General features: G+C 47.7%; 1 protein-coding gene and 1 long non-coding RNA gene across 2 annotated transcripts; one reads left to right on the top strand and one right to left on the bottom strand.

Moving 5' to 3' along the window:
• Nucleotides 1-6,901: 6,901 nt before the first annotated feature.
• LOC143435013 (uncharacterized) lies at nt 6,902-7,882 on the bottom strand. Its single transcript, XR_013104974.1, has 2 exons — nt 7,767-7,882; nt 6,902-7,533 (listed from the first exon to the last, which is right to left on the bottom strand). It is a non-coding gene; the product is annotated as an uncharacterized LOC143435013 (long non-coding RNA).
• Ccsap (centriole, cilia and spindle associated protein) lies at nt 7,459-24,890 on the top strand. The gene is made up of 5 exons (XM_076916035.1): nt 7,459-7,570; nt 7,891-8,364; nt 19,460-19,476; nt 20,380-20,634; nt 22,471-24,890. The coding sequence occupies exons 2-5, from the start codon at nt 8,010-8,012 to the stop codon at nt 22,645-22,647; spliced, it is 804 nt and encodes a 267-aa protein (XP_076772150.1). The 5' UTR covers nt 7,459-7,570; nt 7,891-8,009; the 3' UTR covers nt 22,648-24,890.
• Nucleotides 24,891-26,053: the final 1,163 nt, after the last annotated feature.

Genomic DNA, 26,053 nt, shown 5'->3' with positions numbered 1-26,053 from the left:
TGTCTTCAGACACCCATAAGAGGACATCAGATCCCATTACAGATGGTTGTGAGCCACCATGTGGGTGCTGGGATTTGAACTCGTGACCTCCTGAAGAGCAGGCGGTGCTCTTAACCAGCCCTACCTCTGATATCCTAATCTGAACACATTTTTCTCCTCAGATTATTTTCCTTCCACAAATTCAAGCGGAATATAGCTATCTTCTTAATTAACTTGTTTAATCTTATTTTCTGTGTCTCTGTGTCTTGACTGTATGGATGTCTGTGTGCCATCATGCCTGGTGACCCTGGAGGCCAGAAGAGGCATCCACTCACCTGGAACTGGAGATACAGAGTGTTGCTAGCTAACATGTGGGTGCTGGGACTCGAACCTGGGTCCTCTGGATGAGCGCGTAGCCGGCGATCTTAACTGCCGAGCCAACCCATAAACCCCTAGGTTTTTTTTTCCTAGTTATTATTTTGATCCTGTTCAGCAAGTACTCTATCACCGAGTTACATCCGCAGCCGCCTTCTCTGACAAATATTTTTGTTTGACCCAATAAAAATCTCAGTTTCCTGTTAGACCATCAGTTTATGAAAGTAAACTAATAGGTCAAAGATCTGTTTAACTCATGAGCGCGTGGGCCAGCATGTGGAAAGAGATGTGCTCTGAGATTCCTGGGGAAATTTTGTACTAACTAGATCTTGAAAAACCATGATGAGGGATGGAGAGATGGCTCAGAGGTTAAGAGCACTTGGCTGTTCTTCCAGAGGTCCCGAGTTCAATTCCCAGCAAGCTACATAGTAGCTCACTATCCTAGGCCCTCTTCTGGTTTACAGGCATACATGCAAACAAAGCACTTGTAGGGAGGAGGGGGGGAGGACAAGGGGGGGAGGACAAGGGGGGGAGGACGGGGGAGGATGGGGGGAGGACGACGGGGGAGGACGGGGGGAGGAAAAAGAAAGAAAAGAAAACTCATGATAAGAAAACTCATGATAAAGTTTGCCTCACCCACTGAGTACCATGGCTTAGCAACAGAGAACAGCGGCTGCGTGGTCTCCGCTGCGTGGTCTCCCACCTCTGGCACTGGCTCCTGGGGAAGGGAAAATGCCCTGTTTCTGTTGAACAATCTGCAGAACAATCTGCAGGTTCTAGTTATGCTTGGGACTGGAGAAGAGCAAGACAAAGATACAAACACCTGCACAGTGCAGTGGCACAGGCACAGGCTTGTTCTCCCAGCTCCTCAGGAGGTGACTCAGGACAGGTCACAAGCCCCAAGGCTGGCCCAGGCTATAGTGTGAGTCTAAGGTCAGCTAGAACAGACCCTGCCTCAAAATAGAAAACAGAAATAAGGCTGTTGGAGAGTTCTTGCTTAGCATACACCAACCTGAGTCTAATCGCCCCGTTCCCCGCAGTGTATAGACTGGAAGTGGTAGTCACGCCTGTAATCCCAACACTGAGGCAGGAGGATCAGAAATATAATGTCATCTTCAGTTACACAGTGAGTCTAAGGCCCTGTCTCAAAAAATAAGCACATAACACACACACACACACACACACACACACACACACCCCAACAGCTGTGATTGTTTTTTGGTGGGCAGAGAGGAGGAAAGGGTGTAAATCTTGAGCGTCACAGGGCAGGCCAACACACTTCGGGGTGAGCCCCACGCTCGGAGTGATTGCCAACAGAGAACAGACTCAGCGCCATTTTCATGGACTTTTTGTTTCATTTTGCTCTGCTTTGACGTTTTATATTTTATCTTAATGGTCTTTTGCTTGTCTCTTTTTTATCCTTATTTTTTAAAAAAAGATTTATTTATTTGTTTTATGTATATAAGCACACTGTAGCTGCCTGTAGACACACCAGAAGAGTGCACCAGATCCCATTACACATGATTGTGAGCTACCATGTGGTTGCTGGGATTTGAACTCAGGACCTCTGGAGGAGCAGTCAGTGCTTTAACCACTGAGCAATCCCTCCAGCCCCAGATTCTTATTTTTCTGTTTTTTGAAGAGGTTTTATTTCTTGCTTTTCTGTGTTTTTCTTTCTTTCTTTCTTTCTTTCTTTCTTTCTTTCTTTCTTTCTTTCTTTTTGAGAGGGAATATGATCAAAAGATGTTGTATGTATGAAAAACAATTTTAAGTTAAAAATAATAAAGAAGAAGAAAAAAAGAAATGTAAGATAGTAGGAGCCTCAAGCTAGGCGTCAGCACCAGGATTATCATCAGCATCAGTACCACCACCACCACCACCACCACCACCACCACCACCATCATCATCAGTACCACCAGCACCATCAGCACCATCATCGTCAGCACCATCATCATCATCAGTACCAGCATCATTAACATCAGCACCATCAGCATCATCAGCATCATCAGCACCATCATCATCATCAGTACCATCATCATCATCGTTGTCATCATCATCATCAGTAGCAGCAGCATCATCAGCACCATCAGCATCATCAGCATCAGCACCATCACCGTCATCATCGTCGTCATCATCATCGTCATCATCGTCATCATCATCATCATCATCATCAGCAGCAGCAGCAGCAGCAGCAGCAGCAGCAGCAGTCTGTATTATAGAAGATGGCAGTGAAACTTTATCTGGGCATGTTCTCAAAGCAGGTGTTCCCAATGCAGCCAAATGGAGCTGCACCCAGAATTTTGTGTTCTGATAAATTGCCGCGGTAATCACGCTGTTCTTCTTCATTTGGCAGCTTATTATCTACCAGTCAAAGTAATTGGGGAACATTTCTGCTTCTTTGTTATAAGGTTCTAAGAGTGGGGGTGTGTGTGGGGCAATGGTTGGAGCGAGGCAGAGGCATCAGGTTTCAAGGCTTGGGAGGGAAGGACTCAGAGAGAGAAGAAGAAATGGGATGGGGGAGGGAAAAAAGAGATGGAGCACTGAGGGAAGGGAGGGCAGGCACAAGGGAGGGAGAGAGGAGGCAGGGCAGAGGAGAAAGTAGAAGAGTGTCATGGCTGATGATAAAAGACTGGAGGCTGTGGAGAGCAGAAGCTTGAGGGGGGCCATTGATACCAACTGAGGCTTCTCAGGTGAGAAGAGCAGAGTGTAATCAGAGCCTGTGTTTGGCAGGCTCCACACACAACATCTGCGCCTCGAAGGCTGGGGGAGTTGCTGTCAGTTTTCCCTTTGAGCCTTGAAGCCCCTATGGGGATTGGGGAGCTGCACTTCAGTGTAGAGACGGCATGCAGGTACTGTTGGATCTGTGGCTGTTGCCTGTCTAGGTGGAGTCCAGGTCTTGCTGGAAGGGGAAGATTCCTAGCTTCGATGTCAAAGCTTGATTTTCCCTGGAGAAATAAGGATGTGGCCATCAGGACAAGCCAGAGCAATAGACACTGTCCTGAGTGTCACTTTCCACACTGTGTTTTCACTCTGTCTGCTGTCGATGCTCAAGAAAGGGTCCAGTAAATAATTTCTGAGCTGCCATTGAGGACTTTAAAAATTATTTTTTAGATTGATTTATTATTTTATGTGTATGAGTGCTTTGTCTGCAAGTATATATGTGCACTGCACGCATGCCTAGTGTTTGCAGAGGTCAGGAAAGGATGTTAGATCCCCTGGGATTGGAGTTACACACAGCTTTGAGCTGCCTGCTGGGTGCTGGGAATCTAACTGGGGTCTCTGCAAGAGCAACAAGTGTTCTTATCTGCTGAGCTAACTCTCCAGCCCCAAGGACTTGCTTTAAGGATCTTTGCTCTCATTCAGCTGTCTGGGTCAATCTGAGAGCTCTGCAGACTCTTTCTGGACCTCAGGTACTGGGGACTAGAGACTCTGAGAATGCCATAGCTCAATTGGGCCCAGCAAGGTTACAAACCCGTCCTTTGGGTCTGCATGACCAAGAAGGCTTGATGCTTGTAGACTATGTCCCAACTTGTCTCATCAGGCCCAACCAAGGTGATGAGGGATAAAAGGCGGGGGTGGGGTGGTGGTGGTGGTGGTGGTGGTGGTGGTGGTGGTGGTGGATGGTGGGACATTGTCTTGTAGATAGGATTGCTCTGCAAGCATGTGAAGGAAGTTCATTTACACAGAGCAGAGAAGAAAGCCCTTGACAGGGAAGCAGAGTCCTAAAGACATAGACTAAGATCCTGGGCTGAGCTCTCTTTGAACCAGAAAGCATTGATTTGGTTTGGGGACCCCCAGAGGGTCACGTGCTGAAGGCTTGGGCTGCCATGTTGCAGTATTTAGAGGCAGTGCTCTGGGAGGTGAGAGGATCCCATGTGCCTGGGTTTATCCACGGGTGGATCCATATACAGTTTGATGAGTTTCTAGAGGGTGATGGACACCTAGAAAGATGAAGGTGGCTGGAGGAGGCTGATCACTGGAGGTGCGACCTTAAAGCTCTCTCTTGCTTCCTCTGTTAGTGGTCTACCACTCGGTGAAAAGCTGTGCTCTACCGTGCACTCCCCACCATGACGGTCACACCAGAAACAATGGAGCCAAGCATCCATGGACTCAAACTTGTGAACCTCGAGGGTCAAAGGAATCCTTCCTTTTGGGTTACTTTCTCAGGTGTTTCTTTTTTGTTTTTTTGTGATGACAGAGATGGATGGCTCAGTTGTTAAGAGTGTTACCTGGGGCTGGAGAGGTGACTCAGTGGCTAAGAGCACCGACTGCTCTTCCAGAGGTCCTGAGTTCAATCCCCAGCAAACACATGGTGGCTCACAACCATGTGTAATGGGATCCGATGTCCTCTTCTGGCATGCAGGTGTACATGCAGATAGAGCACCCATATACATAAAAATAAATAACAGTTTCAGGGGCTCCAATGTCCACTTCTGATCTCTGCAGGCACCAGACATCCATGTGGTGCACAGGCATTCGTATGGGGAAGGCCCACGCACATTAAACTTTTTTATATCTTAAAAATATATTTTCTGAGACAGGGTCTCTCTACATAGCCCTGGATGTTCTTAAACTCATTATGTAGACTAAGTTGGGCTCAAATTCACAGAGCTCCACCTGCTTCTGCCTCTCAAGTGCTGGGATCAAAGGTGTGTACTAGCAAATGTGGTTTAAACATTTTTCTTTAAAAAATGAAAACATTTTGAATGAGTTCTGGGAATACAGCTTAGATGGCAGGGTGCTTGCCAGGCATGTGTGAAGCCCTGGGGTCAATTCTTAGCAATTGATAAGCTATGTACATGTGGTATGCATCCTATAATCCTGACGTAGGAGACAGGAGGATTGCCCATCAATTTGAGGCCAGCCTTGTCCAAACCAGACCAGGAACTGTTTCAAAAAACCAAAGCAACCCCCCCCCCCAAAGTAATGAAAAATCCTCCTTCTGTTGCTGTTAACTTTGGAGATAGGGTCTTACTAGGTTTGCCAGGCTAGAGTTCATGGCCTCTGCCTCCCAAGTGCTGAGATACAACTTAAGGATGGAAAATAGACACTAGTGAGGTCAGGAAGGATTATTCTGATTTTATTTATATAAGGTTTGGTAGTAAGCCTTAAAGTCCTCTTGAGAGTGCCTGCATATTTGTCTTCTACTGTAACCCTCAGTCACTGCTTCTGCGGTGGCAGGCTGTAGTCCTGTTTGGGGTAGCAATCTGAATCAGAGGCGGATGGGACTTGTTCTTCTCTTGAACAAGTGCTCTACCATGATATTACATCCCTTGCTGCTGCTGCTGCTGCTGCTGCTGCTGCTTCTGCTTCTGCTTCTGCTTCTGCTTCTGCTTCTGCTTCTGCTTCTGCTTCTGCTTCTTCTTCTTCTTCTTCTTCTTCTTCTTCTTCTTCTTCTTCTTCTTCTTCTTCTTCTCCTTCTTCCTTCTTCTTCTTCTTCTTCTTCTTCTTCTTCTTCTTCTTCTTCTTCTTCTTCTTCTTCTTCTTCTTCTTCTTCTTCTTCTTCTTCCTCTTCCCCTTCCCCTCCTCCTCCTCCTTCCTCTTCCTCTTCCTCTTCCTCTTCCTCTTCCCGTCTCTCTCTGTCTCTCTCTCAGGCAGGGCTTCAGTATGGCCCTCAGGCTGGCTCAGAGCTCACTATCCTCCTGCCTCTGCCTCCCCTCAGCTCTAGAGGGCTGTGTTTTAGGCATGCACCACGAGTAAGCCCATCCACTGAATTTTGCAATCAGGCAGCAAAAGCTGAACCGCTCTAACCCTGGCGCGGATTTCTCAGGTCACCATACACCACGATTTCTTCCACACTGTTCAGAATGTATTTACCTAGTTTTTGAGACAAGGTCTTATGCAGCTTCAGAGACAGAGGAAGTGCTAGGATTACAGGTGTGCCTCCATGTCTAGTAACTAAATATTTATAAACTTCTTTTGATCGCTAAAACCATAGATCAACCTGGCCAGCTTCAGTAAACAGAGTGCAGTGAGGAGATTCCTGAGGTTTGTTGAGGGGTAGGGGGAGGAGCCTGGCCTCTGTAGGAATCTCAGCAGCAGCTTCCGCCATTTCTGTTTCTTCCAGAAAATGGCTCTGGACAGCTCTGGACAATCCCATTAGACTCATCAGCTCAGGGTCTCAGGACAGTCACCTAGGCTGTGAACCACCCTGCAACCTTAATGTCTTATGTTCAGGTCTTTCAGCTAAGAAAGGGTCCAGGTGTAGACACATGGGAATAGTTAAACTGAACTGCAGAAATCCCAGAGTAATCTGCTTATGGAAACATCCTGACTTGGATCTGCTCTCTCTCTCTCTCTCTCTCTCTCTCTCTCTCTCTCTCTCTCTCTCTCTCTCTCTCTCTCTCTCTCTCTCTCTCCCGCCCTCCCTCCCTCCCTCTCTCTCTCCCCTCCCTTCCTCCCTCCCCCCTTTCTATGTTATCTTCCTGTAGCTATTGAGTCAAGTCGAGGAGTCTGTAGAGCAGGATCAGCAGTAACAACCCTGTTACATTGTATATTAGAGCCCAAGCCAAACATTCACACCACGTCCTTGAGCAGGCCCTGGGTATGTATGTATATACGTACGTATGTATTTATTTTTACAAAAGTTGGCCTGTAGGTAATACAGGGCAAGGGCAGGTGAGGTGACTCATACCTGTTAATTCTCGCACGTGTGAGGTTGAAGGAGGAGGATCAGGAGTTCAAGACCAGCTTGGGCTCGGAATGAGTTCTAGGCCTCGTGAGATTTGTCTCAAAAAGGGGGCAGAGAAGGCGAATGTATTAAAATAATAACAACAACAAAATAACAACAACGACAACAACAATACAAATCACTAATGCCTCAGTACTCCAGCATTGTGAACAGAGAGGATGGAATTGGGACACATGATTTGGCCCTGGTCTAGGTGCTGGTTGCTCACAGGCGCAGGTTGCACCTATAGCTGAATCCTGCTCCCGAGGCCCCCAGTAGCGAGTGGGCGAGCGAGCTAGGGGTTCACAGCAGCGCCCCAGGCGCGGAGGCAGGAGCGGGCGGGGGCCCAGCGGGCGCGCGGGGAGGTGCAGGCTTCAGGCTGGGGCGGCGCCTTCGCCTCCGGCTGCCGTAGGACCGCGAAGCTGCCGCTCCATCGGCGACATCTTGGTGGAGGACGCGCTAGGGCAAACGCTGTTCGCGCTGTTGCTGCTGCTGCGCCACGATCTCTGCTGACCTCCAGAGAGCGGAGGGTAGAACACGCAAGAGGTAAGGCCGCTGCTCCCAGAGTCCCCGACTCCTCGCCCAGGAGGGTGCCTGGGGACCTAAGATCCCCTGTCCCGTCACCTTGAGTCTCCAGCTCTACCGAGTGGAGCACACCCCAGGTGACCACCCACGAGGACCATTCCACCTAGCTAGGTCGTGTCGCTTGGCATCCCTCCTGGAACCCCGCCCCCGCTATTACCTGAGCTACGGGCCTTCCCAGCCCGGGACTCCGCCCCGCCCCGACTCCGCCCCCACCAGGACTCCGCCCTCTCCCAGAAACATCCGTCACAGACCCGCCCCCTCTCCGCCTCTCCTTGCCCCAGCCTCCGCCCTCCGGTCCGGGCGGGGCTCCGGGTTTGAACCGCGCGGCGGGCCGCGCCTCCGAGTCGGGTCGGACCCGTAGGCGGCCGCGCGGAGCAGGCAGTCGGCAGCGCGCGGCACCATGTCCCCGGGCAGCGGGGTGAAGAGCGAGTATATGAAGCGCTACCGGGAGCCGCGCTGGGACGAATACGCGCCGTGCTACCGCGAGCTGCTGCGCTACCGCCTGGGCCGCCGGCTGCTGGAGCAGGCGCACGCGCCCTGGCTCTGGGACGCCTGGGGCCCGGACAGCCCCTCGGACAGCTCGGCCTCACCCAGTCCGGCGCCCAGGGGCGCGTTAGGGGAGCCCCCGGCGCCCTCCGCGCGGGAGGAGGAGCAGCCGGTGGGGGAGCGCGGCGCGGAGCTGCGGGACGCGGAGGAGCAGGACGCAGTGCTACCAGGTACGGGCACGGCGAGTCGCTCGGAAGACCGAGCTGCGCGTAGCTCGGCTCTCTGGGCAGGCGCTTCCTGTTTTGGTTTGGTTGGGTTTGACAGAATCCGCTTGCTGAACTAAGCGGGGAAGGTGCTGGCCGCAGCTCCGCCTTCTCACCCGGATTTTCCTAATTTGGTGACTCTTGGTGGAGCCCTTTATGACCTCCAAGTGCCCCCTGGCTGGGGTCCTTGGTTGCAGGTCGTGGCCGGCTCAGTGAGCCCTCGATCCACCAGATGGCGGATCTATTTGTCTCTGCGTATCCCTCTTGGCGAGAGGAGCTTTTCATTCCGAAGATGACCGACTGAAGTTAAGAGCACCCGAGCTGTCATAATGGGGTCATAGTTGTCTGTGTGAATGCCTTGAAGGCCTGGCCTCGCTATCTTTGAAAAATGGTGTGTGTGTTTGTGGACCAACTCTCTTTGTATACGCTGGTCCAGACGCACACTCGGGTTAGACTGTGAGCCACTTTTCCCGCCCTTGCGGAGTGGGACTGTCAGCAGAGAGCCCTGGAGTTTCCCTGGATTCAAGGCCGTGCTTCAGCACAACTGGAGATCGCTATGGTTGCCAGCCACCTTTTTGAGATCTTCTGAGAGTCTAGTGATGAAAAAGTTATTTCTCAGTGACTGGTTTAGGAATATGTATTTTCTCACCTCAACCTTCAAAGTCATACGATGGGGCCTTTGTTTTTTTTCTTTTTGTTTTGTTTTTTTGTTTTTTTTTAAATCTCAGTTTTGTAAACGAAGCCCTGGGAGCTTAGGGATCTATGATCAGAGTCTGAAAGGGTCGGATTGCTTTGCTCTTGGTAACCATGTTTGCCTGTTCTTAGTTCCTGCATGGCTGGGCTGCCTTCTTGTCATCCGGTCGCTTGTGACGACCATCCTGATGCTTCTGTGATGTGGTTAGCAATTAGAGTGGCAGAAGGTGGTGGGTGCGGGGAGCATGTCTCCCAGTAGTAAACTGAGCCTTTGCTAACTGTGGGGTTTATTTTATTGGGACGAATAAACCGGCTTTTCCTTTTTCCCACTGCGGTTTGAGGAGGTTACCTGCCATCCGTGTGTGCCCTATGAGAACCGATGACAGCATTTTAGTGTGCTTCGTGCCCGTGTTTGCCTAGTTAGGGAATGCCCGGAGCACATGATTATTTGGGTTTCCATGGAGATACAGAGCCCTCCCCCAAAGATTCGCAAAATCCCTGCTAAAATTGTTGGTGTGTAGGCATTAGAAAAAAATAGATGTGTCTGCTTTCGGGATTCTCCATTAGCAGTTCTTTTGCTGGCTCCTGCGGGTCAGTGTCAATATGAGAAATGTACCTGACGGGGCCTTTATAATACTAGACTGGTGAACCACTGATCTCACTGCTCTAAAATACATTTGTCTTACTTTTACTTCGAGGACAGAGTTTCTCTGTGTAGACATGAGTGTTCTGGAACACACTGTGTACACTAGGCTGCCCCTGAACTCAAGAGATCCACCTGCCTTTGATAAGATTAAAGGCGTTTGCCACCACTGCCCAGGTGCAAGGACTTTTACATGAATCTTGTGGCTCCATGAACTTTATTCCATGGTGTCCCCTAGCAGATGTCTACTTGTTAGGTAACCTGCTTCCTGCTCCTCTGCTTTTCCCATTTTTCTTTTTGAGGTACTGAAGATTGAACTCAGGACCTTAGGTATGCTAGACAAATGCTCTCCCACCAAACCCCATTCCCAACGCCCTTTGTATCTTTTGTTTTGAGACAGGGTCTCACTAAGCCACATTGGTCTTGAACATCCTCTGTAACTCAGGCTAGCCTCAATTGTGTGAACCTTCTGTTCCAGTCTCCTGAATGGGAAGCTGGTACTATAGGCTTGTCCATACACTTTTTATTTGAATTCTTATTTTGGGACCAGGTCTTACTGTTTGCCCAGGTTGGCCTCAAACTCTCGGGCTTAAGCCATCTCTCTGTTCCAGTTTCCTGAGTAGCTCAGCCCACAAGTGAGCGCCAGTGCACAAGTGAGCGCCAGTGCACAAGTGAGCGCCAGTGCACAAGTGAGCGCCAGTACACAAGTGAGCGCCAGTGCACAAGTGAGCGCCAGTACACAAGTGAGTGCCAGTGCACAGCCACACTTGGCTGGTATTCACTTCTCTATACTTTTATTGCTGCCCTGCCCCCAGCCAAGTCTCAGTTTTTACCTTGGCTCTTAACTTAGTTTCTGCTCTCCTAATACAGACATACTCGTTTTTATACAATCTTCACAGTCATTGTATTCTGTGTGATATTGGGCTCATGGAAACCGCATGGGTGCTCAAAGCTGACCCACTTTGCTTCTCTGGGTCCTTTTTCTCTCTCACACAATGTAGCCGAGTACAGTGGTTGATCATCACAGGCACCTTAACTCATCCCCCGGGGCCACTGACCTACTTCTGTCTGGCCTGCCTGCTGCCCTGTGGCAGGCTTGATGTTGTTGTCTAAAGAGGGTCCTTGGCATTGCATCAGGCACTCCCAGCTTTTCTCTCACACGGGAGGGTAGGGGGGTTGGGGGGGTGGGGAGGGGGGGAGAGCGGCCACCATGCTTTATCTTAAACCCTCATTGGTAGAGGTCATCTGTCAGCTTAAGAAAGGATGAAAAGTTAAATTCTGAGGAAAAACAACCCTCATAATTTTTGAGGTTGTGATGACGTCTCTTTATTTCTAAGACATCTGGAGGCATTGCTCCGTTGCTATGAGTCCTGAACCTTGATCCATACCTATGACTGCCCCCAGGGGGACTGTTAGAATCTTCTGTCTGTCCTGACTCTTAGGAATTGATATAGATCACTTGCAAGTCCCTACACCAAACTCTCTTAATTTTTTTCTCTACTTTTTTATTCTATGCATGTGGGTGTTTTGCTTGTATATATGAATATGTACCATGTACACCCAGTACTCTTAGAGACCAGAAGAGAGTGTCGTAGCCCCTGGAACTGGAGGTTGTGAGCCTCCACGTGGGTGCTTGGAATAGAACCTAGGTCCTCTGGAAGTGCAGCCTGTGGTTTGTTTTGTTTGTTTGTTTGTTTGTTTGTTTGTTTTTCGAGACAGGGTTTCTCTGTATAGCCCTGGCTGTCCTGGAACTCACTCTGTAGACCAGGCTGGCCTCGAACTCAGAAATCTGCCTGCCTCTGCCTCCCAAGTGCTGGGATGCAGCCTGTGTTCTTAACTGATGGGCCATCTTTCCCGCCTCCAAACTATCTTTAGTTCTGGGGAGTCTTCTTGAATTATTTTATTTCATTCATTTCTCCTGGGGGCGGGGGTGAGAGTTAGTTTCATGGTGCAGGAAATGGAACTCAATACTTTGTATATACTAGGAAAGCACTGTGCAACTAACCCTCCAGTCTATCCTTTAAAAAAAAATTAAAGTTATTAAATAAAAATTACACAATTTATAGTTTGCCATGTAACGTGTGTGTATAAAGTGTGTGATGCTGAAATCAAGTTAAGCATATGTGTCGTCTCAAACACCTGGCAGCTCAGTGGACAGAGTGCTTGTTTACATGCATGAAAGCCCTGGGTTCGAGTCTCAGCACACACATGGTGGTGCATGCTTGTAATTCAGAACTTAGGTTGAGGGTGGAGGTGCAGAAGTGAGTTACATGTCAGCTGGATACACAAGACTTTGTTTCAAAAGGGGAAAGTATTTAGTTTATTGTTTGTGATTTTTCCCCCCATTTTGGAAACAGGTTTCTTAAGTAGCCTAAACTGGCTTCAACTCTGAATCCTCCACAGCTGGGATTACAGGAGGGCACTACCCGCTACTTGTAACAAGTATTGGGTTCTTGCGGTGGGTACACTGTATCTTTTCTTGTAAGAGATGTTATTTAGAGGGTTTTGTTTCTCTTTGTGTGTTTAGGGAACTGTATCGGCCTCCCCTTTGTTTTTGTTTCTACTTCTGTATTGCTCTCTGGAGGCTTTTTTCAAATGAATGGGATCAGTTGCCTTTTTCTTATTTGAGAAATGGCTGTGAAAAATTCTTTGTTAAGTTCCACCTGCTATGTTGGAGGTGGGAGTGCTTTGTTAGTAGGAATTCTGTACTTTTCTAGCTGTCCTGTGTTGGTGTATTTGGGGGGGGCGGGGGCTACTTTATTGGGTTCTGTTATCTACCACCCTTCCAACCCTCATTCCATTCCAATCCCTTACAAAGCCCAAACACTAGGTAGGAGAGAAAGAGTTAGAGAGGAAAGTTAGACTTCTTTAGACAACTTTCTTCTGATTAGGGGCACTGGGTTTCTTGGACAAGTCCAGTCTTCATCATCAGGATATCTCCAGTCTCTTCTCTCATTTCTTTGCTCACAACAACTTGACAAGCAGCAATTAGGAGCAGCAGTCACCCCAGGCTCTTTAGGGACTCTCTCATTTATACCCTCTCCAGAGTCCCCAGAATTAAACTTTGCAGCTGGCAAAAATCGCAACCCTGCTAGTGAGTGAGGCAAATCATAATCACCTGCTGTGAAGCAGCCTCTTATCCCACACCTGGGATTAAAACAAAAACATATTCGCCTACTATAACTCTTTTTTTTTTTTTTTTTTAAGAAGCCAAAACTGTCATTACAGTATTGCTCTGAAAACTGGTGGAGACCACCTTCAGATTTATTTTTGTGATACTAGGGAATCTAGCCCAGCTTCTGGATGCCAGGCAGCTGTGCCATTCCTGGTCTACAGCAGATAAGATGCCGGGCTGCCGGCCTGTTAGTCCCTCTCCAGTTCCTTATTCTACAGCCACACTTTTCAACTACATTTTACTTTTGGTAAAGTTTACGTGTGCATTATTTTAAACAACCTGTTCAAAAATTAGGAAAGTATTCCTGCCCCACTTCCTACTCGTGCCTACTCCTTGTTCTTTCTACTTCTTTTCTCAGCATCTTTTTGGTGGGAGGCAGAAGCTTTCAGAATGTTATTTTTCTCCTAGGCAGACTCAGATTCTGTGGTGCCTTTCTGCCTTCCTTCGTTCATTATACTGGGGTTTTTGAACATGGAAGCTTCTTGCAGGTCAAGATTTCCTAATACCATTTAAAGTCATTTCCTCTGCTTCATCGTTCACTAATCCTTTTCTTCTCTCCCCTCCTTTTCTCTCTTTGTTGAGACAGGGTTTTTACACTGTAGTCCAGACTGATTTCACACTATAGAAAATTTCCTGCCTCAGATTTCTGAGTACTAGGATTACAGATCTGTTTCTTTGTTGGCTGATAAGCCTCTTGGATCAAACTTCTAACATTTTAAAATTTAGAATTTTATTTTATTACCTGGTGTGGTGGTGTAAGCCTTTCATTCCTGCATTCAGGAGGCAAAAGCAGGTAGATTTCTGTGAATTCCAGGTCAGCCTGGTCTACATAATGGGTTCCAGGACAGCCAGGGCTATGTAATGAAACCCTGTCTGGATTAAAAAAATATTATGTATATGAGTGCTTTGCCTACATGGATATAATCTCCAGGGAAGCCAGAAGAATGCATCGGATCTCCTGAGACTGGAGTTACAGACAACTGTGAGTCACTATATGACTGCTGGGAATGGAACCTGGGTCCTTTGGAAGAACAGCCAGTGCTCTTAATTGCTGAGTCATCTATGTAGTCTCTGGCATTGATCTTGAACTCTCCATTTTGCTTTAACCTAGCTAGCTGGTATTGCAGGTGTAAAATACTACACCCATCTCCATGTCTCTTTTGTTAAAATATGTACCCAATGGGTTAGTGAGATGGCTCAGTGCAGAAAGGCAATTTGCTGCCAGGCTTGATAAACTGAGTTCAATTCCTGGGTCCCACATGATGGAAGGAATGAACCAACTTCTAAAAGTTTTGCTCTAACATCCACACATACATATGCATAACACACACACACACACACACACACACACACTGGGGGCAGGCATAACCAGATGTCTGCTCCTGACCTATCTGCTCATATTTAATGCTGAGGCTTTAAAGAGTTCTGAGGGACTCAGATGTGGTATCCTCGGGTTGTTTATTGGCCTGTCTATTGGCTGTATAAGAGAAAGACATAGGTGTTTCTCTGGGGCATTTAAAATTTACCCTCTGGGAGTCTCCTGGGTGTCCTTCCCAGATGGTGCCTCTCATCTTGCCCCAGGGGAACCAGTCAATCTGCCACATGCTTGGAGCCCAGGATGAAAGCTATAGAGGAGGGCTTTCTATGTGCTGATGCTTCCTGTCCTGCTAGGAAGCTATCACCCTCATGTGCTGGCATCCCAGGTCCAGGACCTTGTGCTTCTCCATCTTTAGACAGTACTCTGGCATTCAGGGAGGAGAGGACTAGGCACTTTGAGTAGAATGAAAGATGGTGGACACTGGTGCATGCCTTTGATCCCAGCACTTGAGAGGCAGGTGAATTTGAAGCAAGCCTGGTCTATATTGTGAGTTCCTGGACAACCAGAGCAAAAAGGGTGGGGGTGGGGGGAGAAGAAAGACCATGAAAGGATTATCCACTGCTGCAAATATGAAGCCCAGCCAAAATCAGCACCACCCCTGATGCATGTTAGGCTCTGTGGACTAGACACAGGCTCTTTTCCTAGGCTGGCACACCTTGTTTGGTGGGTATTATCCTTGGCCCCTGCTGAGAGACCAGCTGAGCTGTTGCTATATCAACACTTGCAAAGCTTCCTCCTATGCTGGGCCCTCCTCACAGTGTGCAGATAGTCTTTGGGACAGCATGCAATAAACCGGAGCTTGATGGGGGCCCCACCTTTCCAGTTCCTCTGTGGGTCAGACAGCATCTTTCCCTCTCAACTTGCTTTCTTTAGAAGTTACAGTCATCTGCTCAAGTCTGGAGTTGGGGTGCCCTGACCCAGTTCTCAGTGGAGATGTATCTATTGCTTTTCAGAAAGGGTGGAGTGGGGGCTGGCTGACATTGGGCCTTGAACCCTGTGCCTTGTGGATCATTTTTGGGCTCAGCTTTTGTCTTGGGCTGCTCTCCAGGCAGTGGGCCTCCTCTAACTGATCTGAGTCTGTGTTTCTGTCTTATCTGCATCTCTCAATATTTTATTGAACATTTTGTGTGGTGCCGATGCTTCTCCTGGTCTTCCTTCATCATTGTGCCTTCCGGCCTTTACCGAGTAGGACTTTGGGGAGGAAAATATTGGAGCATTCATTTAAACAGAATCTCCTGCTTTATTTTTATTTACTTATATGTATATGTCTGTGTGTGCATATACACATGTGCATGCAGTTTCCTGTGGAGGACAGAAGAGGACACAGGATTTCATGGCAATGGAATCACAGATAGTTGTGAGCTATCTGATTTGGTGGTGAGGCCAGGTCCTCTCCAAGAGCAGAAAGTGCCCTTAACTGCTGAGCTATTTCTCCAGCACTGCTTCATTCATTCATTCATTCATTCATCCATCTAGAAACAGGGTTTCACTATGTGTCCCTAGCTAGAACTCTGTGTAGAGCAGGCTAGCCTTGAGGTCATAGAGATCCACCTGCCTTTGGAGTGCTAGGAAAGACAGACACCACAATGTCTGGCCTGTTTCTTTCTTTCTTGATTAGGCTTTCGAGAAGTTTGTGAATCTGTTTAATTTTTTTGTTTGGTTTTGTTTTTTATCACACTAACTTTTAGTTTCTAACCGTCAGGGGTTTTTGTTGTTGTTGTTTTTGTGCCAAAAGAACTTTTATCTATATGGATTCTTTTCTTGGGAATCTCAGTACGTACCTCTGGCTAGGTTGGAACTCACTATGTGGTCAGGCTGGCCTCAAACTCATGGAGATCCTCCTGCCTCTGTCTCTAGAGTGCTTGGATCAAAGGCTTGCACCACCATGCCTGGCTGGTTTTGTTGTTTGCTTTTATTTTTTTCTCTTGGGTTTTTTGAGATAAGGTCTCTACATATACCTGGCTGTCCTAGAACCCACTCTGTAGACGAAGCTGGCCTTGAACTCTCAGAGATCCCCCTGCCTCTGCCTCCAAGTGCTGGGATTAAAGCCACCATACACTGATTTTGTTTTTAAGAGAGGTTCCAAGATGACCTTGAACTAAAGGTCCTCCATCAACCTCCCTGGGATTATGGGCACCTGCTATCCAATAACCCAGGTTGGCCTCAGAGTGAGTGTCCTGCTGAGGTGACTCTGTACTCAACTGCTTCCATCTCCCAAGTGTGATTATAATAACTTGTGGTAAAATACATAGAACACAAAGTTTACCATTTTAGCCTTCTTGAAATGCACAGTTTGGGGCACTAAGTACTTGATGTGTTTTTCCAGCCGCATCCCACTGAACTTGGAGCTGGGCTGGGCCCCGGTGAGCTGCACAGATTCTTTTCTTCACCACTGCCAGCCCCAGTGCTGGAGTTACGGGTGCACAGTGTTGCCGACTGCTCACGGGTGTGCTAGATTTGAACTCAGGGTCTCAGGCTCACACAGCAAGTACTCTTTACCCCCTGAGCCATTTCATCCACCCCTGTGTGTGTTTTTAAATTTCCAAAATGGAAATTCTTGTTGCTGTTTTGAGGCTGGGCTTCACTCCATAAATGTTTGTTCAAATAGGATTTTTAAAAGCATATACATACGTATATGTGATTATCATGTACGAAGCTGGCCTACAACTCAGTCATATTTATAGTAATCCTCCTGTCTCAGCCTGCCTAGTGCTGGGGTTATGAATGTTAGCTACCACATTGGGCTCAAAAATGAAAGGGATTTGAAAGTTATTTCTATGTCTGTAGCTTCATTTCCCTAATGGTTGTGAGAATATGTTTCGTGTAATTTCAGTTTATGTAAGTCCAGTGCTGTAAACGTGGGAGAGCCCCTTTTCTGGCTTTGGCTCTGAAAATCTCATCTATGCTCCACATCTGCTTGATGGGAGTGCTGCAGCTCCCTGCCTGACTGCATTCTCCCCACCCCCTTACAACCGGACTCCAGCACACATCTGTGGTAGCAAGTTAGCATCTACCATGGCATTGCTGAATGATTGACTTGTGACATGTCTAACAGAGAAGCACTGTCATCTCATTTTACTTACTTTTAATTTACTGGAGTTTATTTTTAATACCCACATGTGGCTACAGGCTGTTGTATTGGGCAGCTCCATCCTAAAGCCTGGGTTTATTACTTGAATTTGACTGTTCTCTCGGTCGGTGAGACAAGCCTTGTAATCCTCCCCTGTATTTTGTTGGAAATACTGTTTTTGTTTGCCTGAAAATATCCTTTTTTTGAACATCATTCTTTCAAAGCGGACCTTAAAAGCATATACTTAAATCTTAATTACCATGTGCCAGGCACGATTTTGAGAGTTTTATAAATATTAAAATTACAGCAATACGTTTTATCTCGTTTCTTCTGTTTCTGTCCATCTTTTGTCTCCTGCTGGGAATAATTTTCAAGCACCGTTTTTCCCCCTCTTAAGCACAGAGTGTGAGCACCATTATTTCACAGTCTGTAGGTGATAATTTAAGTTCTTAAGTCTATTGTGCCAGCTGGTTGTCTCTGCATTGTTTTTTCTTCCTGGATGCTGGGCTGTCTTCTGTGACACTTTGTGGTACACACTGTGGTAATGCCATGTGAAAAATTATTTGTAGGGGTCATTTGGACTTTGAGGTCCTGTGTAGGTCCTGTGGGCAGTGGCTTTTGTACTTCACTGAGTTGTTTTGGGCCCTATGGTGAAACGGGTCGATTCACTGCTCTGTGCTTGGCTTGACCCCTGACCCGAGGTGTCCCCTCCCACACCAGAGCCTCACTGGTAAGCTCTAGGGCTTCTGTCCCAGCACACTGACTTTTCTGTGGAATGTGGCGCGTCCTCAGGTTTTCTTCTGCTCTCTCTTTACTTTTCTAGACAGCCTTTCTTTGTCCTGCTCTTGGGTTCTTTCTCTCTGGATCATTAAGTGTCTCAGGGATCGGGATCCAACTGTGCCCTTTTGGCTTCCTGCTCCACGTTTCTCCTGGGCAGGCCTGTGCACTCTGACCCTGGTCCCAGCTCCATCTTCTCTCTCAAAGTGCCTGTGGGTGTCCACCAGCAGCCTGCTTGGCCGTTCAATCCTTCCTTCATGCCTGGGATACCTCGGGTCCATAGATTGGAGGACCATCTGCTTAGAACATCCATGGAGACCAATCAGGTTCTCCTGCCTCCACCCCACCCCACCCCACCCAGTGCCAGCATGGTGCCAGTATGTCTGTTTACCCTGGTCTGCTGTCAGCTTTCCTGGCAATCATTTGGCTCTATTCTTTTAACCAACCCATCTTAAAATATAGACAGGGCCCCAGTATTTCTAAGCTTAACATTTCCCATAACCCCCCATGATTTCTAACGTACAATCACCACCACCTCCAATCCAAGTTCGGCACAGAAAGGCTTTGTTTTCCTGGTGTCTCCTGCTCCTGGGTTTGTAGCTGTCGACTCTGTGTGTGCATTTGTCCTTAGAACTGCTCACAATCCCTCTTCCCTTTCAGTGGACGGTCCCTCTCCGGGTCTCTCGCTGGTCAGCATAAGCTTTTCCCTCACAGAAGGGCATTATTGTCCTCTCTGGGCATGCTTTCCTGGCAGATCCGGAGGAGAGGGGGTGAGGAAACTGAAACCTCAGGTCAATACACACTTCCTTAGTCTCCATATTGACCTCCTGGTCCTGCCCCAAGCGACTTTTTCTCTTTGCCTTCAGGTTCCCACTTTTCCTCATCCTATACTAAGGCGAGGAAGGGTAAGAGCACGACGTGCAGAGACGTGGTTTCAGGCAGTGAGTGGACAGAAGTTAATGGAGCCTGGTGCTCCGTTACCCTGGGAAGCTCCTCTGTTGGGATTGTGGTCTGGCCCAGGGTGTAGGTGTTAGACCCCAGGTGTGACTTGTGTCACGTGATACTTGAGATGTCATGTGATGCAATGGATGGGTTGTTAGAGCTCAGGCTGAAGCTGAGGCAGAAGTGAAGGTTTCCCACACTCAGGCCTGCAGTCTGGATCGCCCACACGGGAACACTCTCCTGGAAAGGCATATGAAACAGGAGCCCAGCCCGGGGCTGAGGGGCTGAGGGGCTGAGGGGCTAAGGGGACTCAGCCTTTTTGTTCCAGCAGTCTGTGTAGTTGTCAAGAAGAACCAAGCTCTGCAGCAGCTGATGGAGGAGTGTATGTGCGTAATGCCTGAGCAGCGGGTGACTCACATGGAGCTCATGTTCCAGTGTGTGTGTAGGTGGGAAGGAAACAGGCTCAGGAGGATTTATGCAAAACTCATGTCTTATAAAGGACGGTGGTATTAAAATGTCAGAAGGAGGTAAGGGAAATTGAGACATTCTGGAATGTTCTTAAAATACCTGACGTTTACCTCAGGTTGGGCAACCACATATATCCCCTCCCCTCAAGACCCTCCACTCCTCAGGTCTGCCGACATCATTCATCATCCCTTCCCACCATCTGCATCAGTTTCCTCTCTCATCACTGAGATATCTGAAGGGAAGAAGGGTCTCTGTCCTCAGAGAGGGTATGCTCCATCATGATGGGGAAGGTACTGCAGAGTTCGTGGTGGCTAGGATGAGGCTGCTTGCTTATATCTTGATGGTTCAGGAAACAGAAATCAGGTCAAAACTGGGATTAGGCTACAACCCATAATACTCACTCTGTGGTGACTCACCTCTTCCATGGAGACTCCACCTCCCAGAGATTCCTCAACCTCCTCAAGCAGCCGCCTGTCCCAGCGGGGGTCAGATGTTCAAACTCACGAGCCGGGCCTTCGAGGAGGATATCACACCCAAGCACAACACTGTGGCCCTGGCTCATGAGGCCACTCCTGTTTCAGTGTCTCTGGGGACGCTGTCAAGGGTACACTCAAGTGGCTGTGGTGACCACATCCTGTCGTGTGACAAGAGCCTTTGGATTCATTTGGACAGCCACCTCCTTGTAGGTGCATAGCTTGCTTTAAGTAAACCTGTAGTTAAGTGAACCACGTAACTGACTTGATGAAATTTTTATTATTTTTTTCAACTTAGGTTAAGTCATTATATATGAACTTGATTTAAAGTTTTCCCATCTCATCTCATCTCTTTTTTTTTTTTTTTTTTTTTTTTTTTTTTAAAAAACACCACCGAAAAAGGACATAGAAGAGAAGAAACCTGAAGAACACAGGACAAAAGAGACTGAGGGGGCGCCCAGCGGCTCCGGACCTCGACAACAGCCTAGTGCCTTATGTGCCAGAGGAAGTAAAAAAGCCACCAGAAGCCCCCAAAGATCGACAAGCAAGATAAAAGAGAACAAGCACCCGTTTGCTCTTTATGGCTGGGGAGAGAAGCAGATGGACTTGGGGAGCCAGAAGACACACAACGTCTGCGCATCGGCCTCCGTGCACGAGGTGTGCCTTGAACCGAGCCAGTGGCTATGGTGCTTGGGGCCATGGGAGGTCCTTGGGTCATGTGGGGGTCCATGAGAGCCAAAAGAAGGGGGCTCTGGTCCTAGAAAGATGGAGTTGACTTTGGTTGATTGGGGCCACAGCCAGGGCTAAGGTCTGATGACAGGAAGAGGCAGATGTCATTGTGGTGTGAGTTCTGTGGTCTGGGCCACAGGGATAATAGTAGCACAATGGAAGCTGGCGTTATCCCCTGGAGAGGCATCAGTTTCCCTCAGCTTTGGTAACCTGGTATCCTTAACCAAAGCTTTCTCCTCAGCTTGTCTGACTACTTGGCATCTACTAGGGACCTCTGTTTTTCCTTCTGATGAGATTCAGCTTGATGGTTACCCATTTGTCTGCCATAGTGTTTTCTTCCCATGAGCTACAGTCGTCTGCCTCAGCCTTGGTTTGTCATTCTGTCAAGGCCTGAGACATTTTAGACACGAGGACCCTCAGCTGTAGCTGTGAAACAATTACCGTGTCAGCACCAGCTGAATGTCAGGGACGCCTTAAGAACAGGCAGGAAGAGGAGCTGCAAACTGGGTTTCCCTGTGATGCCAGGCAAGTTCCTGGAGCAGCATGTAGGTGGCAGATGCTGTTTATCTGAGGTGGAATCTGAGACAAGGGAACTGTTAAAAGAATTCTCACAAGTCCCTGGGACTAATTTAACTAATAAGCTCCCCTGACATATATATGTGTGTACACACACACATACACACACACACACACACACACACACACACACACACACACACACACACACACACAAGGATCTCATGTAGCCCAAACTGGCCTGAAACTCAGTCTGTAGCTGAGGATGACCTTGAACTCCTGATTCTCTTGCCAAATTCCGGGATTTTACAGGCTCGTGTGCCTGCATCTGGCTGTCCTCCACAGTTTTAGTGCAGTGTTTTAAAGCATGCTAGAAAACTAACTCTTTGACCTGCTTATTGTGGTGGGGTGCCCACAGTTTTCTCGAGCTTGGTGTGGTGGTACCCATATCATCTCAGTGCTTTGGAGGCAGAGCAGAAGGATCCCTGAAGTTTATAGCCAGACTGATCTATGTAGTGAGCTATATGCAAGATCTTGTCTCAAAACAAACAAACAAACAAACAAACCCCTAAAAAGCAGCGGTTTTCCCAAGCTGGTCCTAGATTGGATGCATGCAAGTTAGCTGGTTACCACTTCAGTCTAAACTTTTACCTATTAAAAAATACTTTTTATTTTTAGTCATGTGTATGTGTGGGTCTGTATACATGATTGCTGGTGCCCTTGGAGGTCAGAGGCGTCAGATCCCCTTGGGGCTAGAGTTACAGACAGTTGTGAGCCGTTGTGAGCCACCCAGCTTGGGGTCTGGGAATTGAGCTCAGGACCTTTGCAAGAGCAGTAGTTGTTCTTGCAGAAGCCATCTCTCCTAAATTTCTGTTGCTCAGCTTTGCCCTTGGTAACGGGTGGTGACTGGATAGTTCACTCTGTGAAGCAAGCGGTGATGCCATAGACTAGTAGGGCTTGACTCTTTACTTCAGGGAATCAGACTAGTAACATAGGACAGGGTCTCATGTACCTCAGGCTGGCCACTGAGCTTTCTTTGTAGCCAAGGCTGGCTTTGAACTTATTATCCTTTTGGTTCTTCCTCCCGAGAGCTGGGATTACAGGTGTGCACCCCCATGCCTGGGGATAAAACCCAGGACTTCGTGTGTGCTAGGCTGCACCAAGCAGTATCCCCAGACTAATTTTAGATATTTTAAAAATCAGCTCTAACCCACTTAGCTACTACCTTTATTTTTGACCTTTCTGTAGATTCATGAATCAGCCCTTCGAGCCAAGAATAGAAGACAGGTGGAGAAGAGGAAGCTGGCTGCCCAGAGGCAGCGGGCTCACTCGGTGGATGTGGAAAAGAACCAGAGGGTAAAGCCGTCGTCTGCAGAGAACCCCTGGCTGACTGAGTACATGCGGTGTTACTCAGCAAGGGCGTAGATCCCGGGCCTCCTTTGGAGCGTTCATGCAGGAAAAGGAAAACAAAAACTGGCAAATGAGACCACACACAGGTGGAAGAAACTGGTCCTGCAAGGCCCCCCTTAGGAAATGCCAAGAGATGGTTTTGCTTTCATGACAGTTGGTCACCTGCCTTAGTAGTGGGACAGACCATGGAAGCCATAGATGCTGGCTTGTTTATGAAGACAAATCCCCAAGTCTTGATATTCTTGTAAGAGTTTTATTTTAAAGATTTTAATCTTTGGAGATACCCACACCGAGTGCCTTTAACCGGCTCTAGGCGCTTCCCACCCACCCCTCCGGTCATCCAGTCAGAGTTGTCCTTTCTCCTCAACTCCAGAGTCCACGGCTGGCAGGGCATCCTGTCCAGTTCGCCATGCACGGAGCTGACACCCAGCTGAAAGCAGACATGGAGATCCGGTCTGTTCCTGACGAGCCAGAGCTTCGGCGGCTGCGGAATGATTACACTTGATAGATTTCCTTTCACTTCGTCTTCATGTAGACTGTGATATTTAAGAATTTTCTGGCCAGAGTGAGGGTCACCTTTTCTCCCTAAGTCATCCCTAGGCTTTTATTTAATACGTAGTTTAATAGCTCTGGTACATTCCAGCGAGCGGCGTGCAGAGCATGTTTACAGCAATGATGAAATTTCTTTTGAGTTGCATTCCTTTAACTGCAGGCAGCTGCTTAAGTCTGACCGCCGTTCCCCTCTTCTGAGAGAGAGAGCGCAGATGAAGATATTGAGAACTTGTAATCTGCAGTGACATTTAACAAACTGGGTTTGTTTGGCCTGTGGGGATGGGACCAGCAGACACCATTAGTGTGTCCTTGCCTGCGTTATGCTTCTCCTTCTACAGGATTTAATGACGGCATCGTGCACAGTGCTGGTAGTCTGGGTTGGAAACCTGATTGCTTGGTCTCTGGCTTGGCAATCTTTGCTGCCATGCTGTGGGAGAGAGAATAGGGCAGGTGCTGGTCTGACTGTAACGTTCTTCCTTTAATAGGGAACCACTGTCAGGGTTTAAAAAAGGTTTTAAAGAACAGGTTTTTCTATGAGATGGGTGCCTTCGCCACCCTGCAGAAGAGACTCCCAGAAGACGAGCGCCGTGTTCTTCCTGAGACAGGGAGATCTTTTGCCTGCACCCACTCAGCATCTGAGCTTGCTGGGTGAAACCCAGCGTTGGGCGTGTGGCTGAACATTTCCACGATATTTTTACTTTGGGTTTTTGAGTATGATAATTTCTAGAAGGCAGAATGATTTCATTCCATGTGAGATTGTCACAGGATGTCCTCTGAAGACTGTATCAGGCTTTGAAAATGCATACTAAAGAATCACAAGCGTTTTTTTTAAAAGCTTTTAAAATATTTACCTAGTTTTGTACAGTCCCTTGTGTACAGAGCCCTCCCTCTGAGGTGTATATTTAATTAAAGAGTAAGTTCTACATGTTGTCCAAATACAACCTTGCTAGTGATAACTGTGTTAACTGCATAGTCCCCGAGTGTCAGGTAAGGGTGACTAGCAGGAGCCCAGGTTGCTGAGAATCACTCTTTGTAAAGCCTACATGTTCTACACCATCAAACTGCACCTGACAATCTCAGCAAGACAGGTGGGGGAGGGACACAGGACCCCAACCCTGGCCTTCAGACTGCCTCAGAAAACAGACATGTATCCTTTTGCAGGCTGGGGTTTGCTGAGAGGCCTGCTGGTATCGTTACCAAATTCTTTTTTTTTTTTTTTCTTCTTCCTTTTCTCGAGACAGGGATTGTCTGTGTAGCCCTGGCTGTCCTGGAACTCACTCTGGAGACCAGGCTGGCCTTGAACTCAGAGATCCGCCTGCCTCTGCCTCCCGAGTGCTGGGATTAAAGGTTTGCCACATCCTTTTTACACAGAGCACAAATGATCAGGACTTTGGAGAACATTTAATGTTCATACACTGCAAATAAGTCAGTATGAATTAGCGGTGACTCCCCACACCCCAGTCCCTAATGTTTTAGGGTTCAAATTTTCTCCTTTTAAAAAAAGATGGTGATTACTTTTTGAACCTATAAAAATTTTAACAAACTGATCTTTAACTTTTTCCTATTGTAGGAGCAGTGAGCTAATTTAAAAATGCTGGAACCATCTGAAAATGTTTGAGAGTCCAGTCATATTTAAAATAAAACGATATACAAACCTTTTTAAAAAATCTGATTTTAAGGTCTTAATTAAAACAGTTTTTTCATAAGCGTTTCTGTTTCCTGTGATACTTTTACCTTAGGACATTGGAATGTATTCTTAAACTGTTTAGAGGACGTCCGAGCACTTGGGCTGGTTATGTATCTGCTCGTTCTCTCTGCCCCATGGAATTCCTAACGTTTATACACTTTTGCAGGTAACCGTAGGCACCGCTCTCAGTGCAGCGGCACATGCCCGTGTCGGCGGCTGGGCAGCATCTCTGCAGTTGTGTCTCACTGAGGGTCGCCTGCTAACTCAAAGATCTGTGCTCACCTCACAAGAGCCAGACTAAATGGCAAGAAAAGAGTTGTTGAAGGCTTCATCTCCAGAATTCTACCATGCTGGGAATATAGTTCAGTGCCAGGTGTTTGCTTGGCACGCAGGAGGCACGGGGTCTCTACACGGCAGGAAACAAAGCAGAACACACAGAGAGTTCTGCAAAGCTTTCAAGTTAAAAACATCTTTAAAAGACTTGGTAAACGGAATGGGGCTCCCTGACGCCGGAATGTTATCGGAGAGGAGCGGGAGAGGCCCAGTGCAGGCGACGACGACGGTGAGGCTTGCTTTCCTGGTAAGTTCACTTCTCAAGACAAGCAGGAAAGCCACATGGTCTACTTTCTGGATTAAACTAGTGCTGTGCCATGGCCAATTCTGCAGTTCCTGGCCCCAGGTAAGGTCTTTGATATATATATATACACACACACACACACACACACACACACACACACACTATGGCCAATATAACTGCAACCCTTTAAACATGACCTGGGTCATCTCAGAATACTTGCATGTGAATTTGGATTGGGAGGCAGAGTCTTTCTATGTAGCCCTGACTGTCCTGGAACTCACTGTGTAGGTTCATTTACCTCCCAAGTACATCCAGCCCACAGATGATGATGATGGGGCTTCCTCTTTCTCTTGCTCCTCCTCCTAAGACAGGGTTTCTTGTAGCCCAGACTGGCTTCAGAACTAAAGGGGCAAGGATGACCTTGGAGTTTCTGCACTTCCTGTCTCGACCGCTGAACTGCTAGGATCGCAGGTGTGTGCAATAACCCAGGGCTTCATGCATGTTAGGTGGTTACTCTGCCAACTTATATTCCCAGTCCTCAAAACAGGCTTTAGGTTGGCAGAACTACGTATTTTCTTTCTTTCTTTTTTTTTTTTTTTGCTACC

Source organism: Arvicanthis niloticus, chromosome 18, assembly GCF_011762505.2.
Source record: "Arvicanthis niloticus isolate mArvNil1 chromosome 18, mArvNil1.pat.X, whole genome shotgun sequence".
In the NCBI taxonomy this organism is placed as follows: Eukaryota; Metazoa; Chordata; class Mammalia; order Rodentia; family Muridae; genus Arvicanthis; species Arvicanthis niloticus.
This window is presented reverse-complemented; position numbering and strand designations above follow the sequence as displayed.